This window comes from Cnephaeus nilssonii (assembly GCF_951640355.1).
Source record: "Cnephaeus nilssonii genome assembly, chromosome: X".
Classification (NCBI taxonomy): Eukaryota; Metazoa; Chordata; class Mammalia; order Chiroptera; family Vespertilionidae; genus Cnephaeus; species Cnephaeus nilssonii.
The window spans coordinates 5,798,186-5,807,039 of record NC_137071.1 but is presented as its reverse complement, the minus strand read 5'-3'; the positions used below and the strand labels follow the sequence as shown (position 1 = coordinate 5,807,039).

The 8,854-nt window shown below is 39.9% G+C and overlaps 1 protein-coding gene across 3 annotated transcripts in view; it reads right to left on the bottom strand.

The window, feature by feature from the left end:
* Positions 1 to 1,797: 1,797 nt before the first annotated feature.
* TXLNG (taxilin gamma) overlaps positions 1,798 to 8,854 on the bottom strand; it is a 46,155-nt gene continuing 39,098 nt past the window's right edge. For all 3 annotated transcript variants that reach the window (XM_079764431.1, XM_079764430.1, XM_079764429.1), the window contains 3 exons: positions 7,137 to 7,229; positions 4,989 to 5,084; positions 1,798 to 3,635 (listed from right to left, as the gene is read on the bottom strand). In XM_079764431.1, coding sequence (XP_079620557.1) covers positions 3,306 to 3,635; positions 4,989 to 5,084; positions 7,137 to 7,229 — 519 coding nt within the window. In that variant the 3' untranslated portion in view covers positions 1,798 to 3,305. The remainder of the gene's footprint in view (positions 3,636 to 4,988; positions 5,085 to 7,136; positions 7,230 to 8,854) is intronic.

The window sequence follows — 8,854 nt, the reverse complement described above, 5'->3', positions numbered from 1 at the left end:
AAAAGAAAGCAAGCAAGCTTGTTTGCTTACATGACGGATCTACAGAGGGGACAAAACCAGCTTACAAGTTGGCCCCTCAACCTGTATTGTATGTAAGGCCTGCCAGCTAGGAATGATTTTCACGTTTATTTTTTAAATGTTTAGATAAAAATATGTGACAAAAACCTTGGGTGGCCCACTATGCCTAAAATACTATTCCCGTGACTTAAGAGGAAATTTAATGTTATTTTTTGCTCATTATAAGATCTTTCCTGTGTGTCTCTCTGTGTATAACAAATACCTATATATACTTAGCCCCCTGTTATTTAAATAGGTACACCCTGGAATGTGCTAAGAGTAGCCAAGACTGAAAAGGTACAAACAGTGGTTTGGCTACATGAAATGGGTATTCTGCCACCCAGAGGATAAACGGTGCCCCATCCTTTATTGCTTAAATTGTACTATAATTAAAGTACTTTTATTAAAGTCCAAGAAATCAACTACCTACAACTTTCTTTGGACTTCACTGTTATATAGCATTAAGGCCATGTGGATAACAAAAGAATACACAGAAGCTGTTAAATTATCATACATATTTACTTAATCTATACAGAATTGAGTAGATAAAATCAGATTCACATTAGTGAAAAATCTCTACAAAAATGTCTTTGAAAAGCAAAACAAGACTGCCTCAACAATTCGTATCCTCATGAAAGACGTGGGCTGTAAAAATAAAGCGGTGTGTTTAGCACAAACTAGAAGATATCTGCATTTTTTCACAGTTATTTCCATCTACAGTCTGAAAGAGGTAGATTTTTCTGCAACACCTGAGAATTGAATTGTGATAACCAGGTGTTTATAAGAAAGGCAGTTGCATACATAACTAAAAATACTGGTCTTAAGACCAAGAAATATACTCCTACAAGTCAGGATGAAATGGTCCGTTTTCTCTACTGCCACTATAAATACACATAAGATTCCATGGTGGTGCAACAAATGCAACTGAAGTGAATTTGACATTATTTAACTCTTTTCTGGGCCAGCCTAGTAGCAGAACAGTGTTCTAGAATATATTAGGTACAACAGCGTGCTACAAAGCCACAACACTGGGTTGGTGAGGTGACTGCTTTAGGAGAGTGTCCTTCTCAGGGTCCCATATGTTTTTATTCACAGGATAATGGGAGGACAGATTCTGAAAGGACATCAAATGCATCCAAGACAGAATCAATATCCTTTAAACACCATGGTAGCATCTAGCTAAAAATACATAGTAAGCCAAAAGCAGCAGGCCAAGTACTGTTAATCACATTGCTTTATAAAGCCCTTGAAAATAGGCAACAGATCCGAAGATTTACAGTCTTCCACACAAACACCACAATGAGACGTGGTGGGCTACACAAATGGCTTAAAACATTAAGAGCTGTACATCCAGCAGAATTCTTGTGAAATGTGATTAGTACTAATTTTAAAGTAGATATTTCTGATATACATACCTTCATTTCCTCTGGGAAATGAGTCCAATATTTCATTTAGAAGCAGAGGGCAGGGAGGGGTATTTATAAGAGGCTGTTTGAGGGAGGGGATGATTGTTTCTGTTTCCAACTCATTTTGACAGTGATTAGATAACCTACTTTGTGGATTTCTTTTCCTCCACCATCTGGCCCCTTGATTAATATGACCGATGGTGGAAGCTTAGATATAATCCTCCACTCCAGGTGCTGTTTCCTATCTACTGGACAATTTTCAATTCTTTCAATACAGTTTAGACCAGGCGTCCTCAAACTACGGCCCGCAGGCCACATGCAGGTGTTTTTGCTGTTTGTTTTTTTTACTTCAAAATAAGATATGTGCGGTGTGCATAGGAATTTGTTCATAGTGTTTTTTTTAAACTATAGTCCAGCCCTCAAACGGTCTGAGAGACAGTGAACTGGCCCCCCGTTTAAAAAGTTTGAGGACCCCTGGTTTAGACCATGAATGTGACAGGATTTTACAAATAAAATGTTAACAAAGTTTATTCAGTCCAGTAAGCAATTTAAGAAGTGTCAGTTTGGTAGCTTTGCTCAGTGGAATGTGCTAACATTAGTTCTATTGGAGCCTTTTTATATAATATTTCAATGCAAATTATACTAGGGACAAAAATCAAAACTTTAATAACTGTAGCTAAGTAATCATTTACTACATTTGACACTGTAAAGAACAATGATGATGTGCTTAATTTCAAAAGTCCCCCCATTCCAAGTGTAGAGACATTGATAATACTGTTTTTCTTTTAAAATAAAAACAGTAAGAAAAGGGTGAGAAACAAATGGAAAGCATTTGTAATACATCCTGATTAAACTGTGCTAAGTTTTCCCAAAGTTAAAAATGTTATTTCCAGTCTTTCTGTTTTGGAAACGAAATGAAATCAGTTTCAGTTGAATGGAGAACTTGGGCTGATAGGACTGTTTTAAAAGTCGAACACCAATTTCAAATAGCCAGAAGGTAGTGGAGGGACTTCTGCTTGGTGAAAGCTGCACATTAATTTACCCTCATTGTCTTAAAGGGCTATCAGTAGCTGCTTTCTGTGGGAAGTGGAGGATGTGTACCCAAATGGAAAACAAACTACCTACCCCATAATAAGCTTCTGGGTGGTCCAAATTCACCACTGGTTCTAACCAACCTGAAACTGAAGCAGTGTGACTGTTACATAAACATTAAGTGTGTTTGTCCAATTATTTGCCTGCATATACTGCATTGTTTACATGATACAATAGTCTGCCAAAACTTGGAGGAATTTGAGGCTACGACCACCTCAATTTGTCGAGTGATATATTATCAAAAAACTATTTTGAATTAAATATGCTGTTTGTTTCTGTCCCAACCCTAGAGGGGTTTTTTACTTGGTATTTAAATGGGTTATTAAACAAAACTAATCATCTTGATTTTTTTGAAATTAATATTGATGGGGGGCCAGGATGTTTAAATGAATTATTGTTTTCACATCAAGGAACCATTATCAGAACAAACTTCTCTTGTAATGAATGGTCGGCCCTGTCTTGAGTGAAATTTTAATTAGTATGATTTTGTGCAAGGAGCAGTGAAGAAAGGACAAGGCAAATGACCACATGCATTCCAATGAAGGGAAACGAAGCAGATGTGCCACACAGCTGAGGAAAACTATTCAAAACTGCTAAGCAGCCTCCTGTACCACCTAAGTCCAGTAGTTCTAAGAAAATACAGATATGGTAGAAAAAGTAAGAAAATTTTCACCACAAAACCAATAGTTACTACTAACAGAGAAAGTTATACACAAAATAGAGCTCTCAATACAGTGATCGTACTTCATCTCAGTCTACTGACTCGATGGTTGGCCCGGTGCCTAGGGACGCGGCCTTGTGTGTGGCTGGCTTCTCCTTGGCTGCCTTGGGCACGGCCACCATGGGGACTCTAGCACCGCTGTTCCAGGCAGTGTTCAGCTCCTTCGAAGCCAGGGCTGCACAGGGCTGTGTCACATGCGGTGCTAGTTTTGCACCTGCCACTTTCCCCGAGACCTGCTCCTTTAGGACTTCCACCTTCTCGTTGAGCTCATTCCTCTCCGTCTGAAGAGCCCTGCACAGCTTCTCTAACCGTTCCAGTTTTATTTGAAAGGCCTTGTACTCTTTATCGCGGACAGTTTTCTGTAGGGGAAAACAAAAAAAGACAAGATGTATAGAACCTCACTGAAGATGAATTGGGTTACTGGATACCAAAAAAAGTAATCTGAGCCACATTGGAAAGTACTTGTTTAATCACCTCATGAACATGTTCAATTCTTCAAGCATCTAACATTCTAGCTAGCTTCACTGCAGATACATCTAGGAATACCACAGGCTATTTGTAATACAATATTGTTTTAAGGTGACAAAATTCAATTCCCTTTGTCATGTTTCTTAAAACCAAAATACACTTTAACATTTTGTCGGCCCGGCCGGCATGGTTGAGCATTGATTTATGAACTAAGATCACAGTTCAATTCCCAATCGGGCCATATGCCGGGGTTATGAGCTTGATCCCCAGTGAGGAGCATGATCAATGATTCTCATCATTGAAATTTCTCTCCCTATATCTTCCTCTCTGAAATCAATAAAAATGTTTAAAAATCATTTTAAAAAACCATTTGTATTGATGAAATATTCAGGAAATTCAAGAGACTAATTCATCACAAACTAGTAGATGAATATTAAGGGCCTGATTAAAAACAGAAAAGGACTCGTTTTTGCATAGATTTCCTTTCTACCAATTTTCTGGTGAGATAGAGGTTTGAAATCAAGTGTGTGTAAACAATACATTTCAGCTTTAGAAGACTGCCTTTTTGAAAAGACCAAGTTAAGACAGAAAGGGACCGGCCCTAGCTGGTTTGGCTCAGTGGATAGAGCATCAGCCTGCGGACTGAAGGGTCCCAGGTTCATGATTCCGGCCAAGGGCACATGCCTGGGTTGTGGGCTCGATCCCCAGTGGGGGGCATGCAAGAGGCAGCCAATCAATGACTCATCATTGATGATAAACATCAATAAGATAAATATTTTTTTAAAAAATTAAAAAAAAAAACAAACAGAAAGGGACCGGAGTTGTTCACCTGTTCTCTCACTGGGAAAGCTGACCAGTGCTGCTTGAGGTGGGGGCCCTGTACCCACAGCAGGCATAGTGAATCAAACTCAGCGTGAGCCTAGCAGTCTGGGTCTGTCTAAACAAGCTGGAGTCGATACAAGCTCAAGTTTGAGAAACTACACAAAACCAAAATCAAGATGCTTTACAGCTTCTCCATCACAAGCCTGGGCTCATGCACTGTGGAGTAGCGGGCCCTACACCTACAAATGCGCTTTCTGCCAGAAAAGCCAGCACAGGTTCCACTCAGCAATCCACCTGGCTCTGGCCAGAGTCCTGAACTATAGCACTAGTGTCACAACACACACCCCCTGCCCTAACATATACCGGAACTATATGAGTCCCCATGACTAAGAACACACCTTAGTCACGGGAAACCACCTCACCTCTTCAGCCATCTGCAGAAGCGCTTTGTTATTGTTTTCCCACTTGGTACGCCATAATATTGTTTCTTTTTCCAGTTTTTTTATTTTCTTTGTCATCTGTGAATCAACACAATTGCAAATTTAAACTCAAAAGTGCCATGTCTTAGCTCAAAGTTCCTGTCCCACAACAACTTTTGAATATTCCTCCCCACCCCCATCACTGCACATGCCTGGCCCAGCTGACGGCTGTGCCTGAATGCTGGTAGCAGAGCTTATCTCAGAAGCTTCTAGGAACCAAAGCAGGGGTTTCATATTATGAGAAAAAGGTATCTGATCTCAATTTTTGAGGCAGCAGCACATGGAGGAAGCTGTCACACCACACTGAACTCAGGTAAGTTGGAGTGCATCTTTCATTCCAGCTGGGGGTAGCAAGAGGTGAGAACCCTTCTCCCCAAGTTGTATTTTAAAAAATGGCCATGTTGGTGAGTTTTCTGTCTGAATTGGGTAATTCATCTGATCCTTGGAAGAACCCCCAAAAGATTAAAACTTGGGTGCTCTACCACAACCTCTGAAACTACATCAGTTTCAGAACTAGAGGCAGCATAATTTAGTGATGACTCCAACAACCAAGGAAAAGATAAAAGTAGTTAATCCTTAGCTTTGATCAACCTCCAACTTCAGGTTTTGCTAACAATAAAATGGGCCCAGAAATAAAAAAAAATGTTTTTAACCCTATGCTATATGACCCCCGTTTTTAGAAGTTCAGAATGAGATATACCTATGCCCATCCATGAGCCCCATATCCAGGAGTCCTTTATGCAGCACTGACTGTCCCCCAGCTCTGATCCCAGTGGAGGCACCGAGCCAGGTGCTGGTAGCAAGGAACAAGGATTAAGAGAGCCAGCATTAAGAGAGCCAGCACTGCTCAGTGCATGGGTTATCACCCATGAAACCACCACAAGGCCGAGTGGGACAAAGGCTGTGGAAGATCGTGTGAGAGATCTGGGTTGAGTGCTAACCAACAGTGATCTTTAGCCACTAGCAGAGAGGAAATGTGCTCCAGTCCAGAGGATTCTCCAGAAGGATCCTGAATTGGGGAGACCCCATCTTAAACTCTTTCACCTCAACAGTGCCCACTCGTTGGATGGAGCCCACAGCTACAGTGTTCGCTGTGTGTAAGAGTTCTCCCTTGACTAGAGCCTCATCTGAAGGGACTGGCAGGCGGAACTAATCTGCAGCTCACTGAATTCTACAGATTACTTGGTCTAAAAATATCTGAAGGTAGTAATTTGAGCACTTAACATGGCTAAGCACTATCTAAAATACTCTACTTTATGAAGGGAAGGTATTTTTGTTATTTTTAACAAGGAAGGACTAGAAAGGCACAGAAAGATTAAATAATTTGTATATGGTCACACATTATATGATGCAGTAGGGACATTAACCCAGAACCAAACCTAAGAGCTAGTAATAACCATGGCTAATACCTACAAAATGCTTACAAAGTGCAAGACACTGCTGTACTGCTCCCCAACCCACCACCATTTTTAAAAAGTCCCCATTTTAAGGGGAATATGCCAAATAAACTAAGGATGGATGGATGGATATGGATGTATTTTGGTTCTTAGTTGATGTCAAGGAAATCTCTTTCCTTAATGTAGGCAGGAAAATGAAACAAAAGCCAAACAACTGGTTTGGATGAGGGGGGAAAAATTCAATGGGAGTATAGATAACACAAAAGAAAAGCTAAAAAGGTAGGAACACCAATATATACATATCAACTAACCAAAATAGGCAATTGCTGTTTTGGGCTTGTATGTCTTTAAGTAATTTAATCTCCAAGGACACAGAACTATGTGAAGGGGGAGTGGTGGAGAGGAATCACCTGAAATGAATAAAACATGGCACACACACACACAAAAAAAGAAACCACTTTATTTCTAACAAATGGTATTTAATAGAGGAATTTGCTTTAATAAAGACAATTTAAGAGTATAAAGATCACCAGCTTTGTGGGGTACACTGAGGGCAAAATGACCAAATATGATGTCACTGGAGAATCAGAAAAGATGGAAGATAGTACCATAACAACAAACTCATCCAAGTAGTGATCATGCTTATTATTCAAATTCCCTTTTAAGTAATATTCTACTAAAAATATGCAAGTACCTTTTCCATTTCCTGCCGGAAGGTTGTAAACAGTTCGTTGCTTTTTGCCATGGTAGTCTGGAATTCTTCAAACTTATCCATATAAAGAGAAAGCTACAGAAAAAAGTATAAAATATTCTGAGTTCCAGGTAAATAATTTAAAATCCCAATGACGTTCATAATGAACACATTATGGTTAAATGTTAATTGTTACACAACTGACAGAAATAAGAACAAATGCCAAAAATAGATGTGAATAAACTATTTTAAACAAACAAGAACAAATGTGCATCAATCCTTGCACACTAGGCATAGATGGCTGAAGTCCTAATAATCAACAGAAATGCACCAAAACTTAGGAAATCTGTTGATTTAACCATCTTTTCAGATATGTTAAAAATGTAAAAATATTTACTAACTTCATTCTGCCAATTATATTAAAAATTGAAGAACTGCCCGGGCGGCGTGGCTCAGTGGTTGAACGTCAACCCATGAACCAGGTCAGTTTGACTCCCGGTCAGAGCACATGCCCAGGCTGTGGGCTCTATCCCCAATGGGGGCCCATGCAGGAGGCAGCCGATCAATAATTCTCTCTCATCATTGATGTTTCTCTCACTCCCTCTCTCTGAAATCAATAAAAATATATTTTCTAAAAATATATTTTAAAAAGAAACAAAAGAACTGAAGGATGTTGTATAGTTATAAATTTCATACAACTGATCCTTTATGAACTACCAGCCCCTGCTCCTTAAATTTGAAAAAACCATCCTTGGGCCCAGGGGCCCAGCCGGTGTGACTCAGTGGTTGAGCATCGACCTATGAACCAGGAGTTCATGGTTTTCATTCCCAGTCAGGGCACATGCCTGGGTGATGGGCTTGATCCCCAGTGGCAGGCGTACAGGAGATGGCCGATCAATAATTCTCTCTCATCATTGATGTTTCTCTCTCCCCCTTTCCCTTCCTCTCTGAAATCAATAAAAATATTTTTTTAAAAGGAAAAAACTGTACTAGGAAAAGGATCATTCTTTTAGAATACTACCTGCACAATTCTTAGCTTGACATCAAAGATATCTTTTTCCTTGACGTAGATGGGAAAATGAAATAAAAGCCAAAGAACTGGTTTGGTTGGGGAAAGAATTCAGTGGGAGTACAGTTAAAAAGAAAAAAGCTAAAAGGTAGATATACTGATTTTTCTTTTAACTCATACTCTCAGAGAATTTTTATAGTAACTCATAAAATAATGCTAACCAAAAGGCCAAGCAGAATACAGAACACGGAGTCACCTTCCTCTCCTCCTAGAACAGGAATTCAGAGAAGGGGGCACACAATAGGGGTCAGAACAGAATAATTAGGGAAAGTTTCAGATGGGTGAGGCCTGGCCTAGGCCTCAAGGGGAGGCTGAATTATTTTAAACCAGAAGGGAACTTGTAGAATCCATCTAATACGATTATTTTCAGGATGAGAAAACAGGCCCAAAGGAATACAATGTTTTTCTCAAGATCACACAATACATGTAAGCAAAGCAGAGAAAAGAAAAGATCATCAGAGTCCTAGCTGGTTTGGCTTAGTGGAGCATTGGCCCTCAAACTGAAGGGTCTCGAGAATAGGGAGTTCAATTCCAGTCAAGGGCATGTACCTCTATTGTAGGCTCGATCCCTTGGGGCGCTCCGGGGACATGTGGGAGAGGCAACCAATTGATGTCTCTCTCACATCGATGTTTCTTTCCCCTTCCCCTCCAC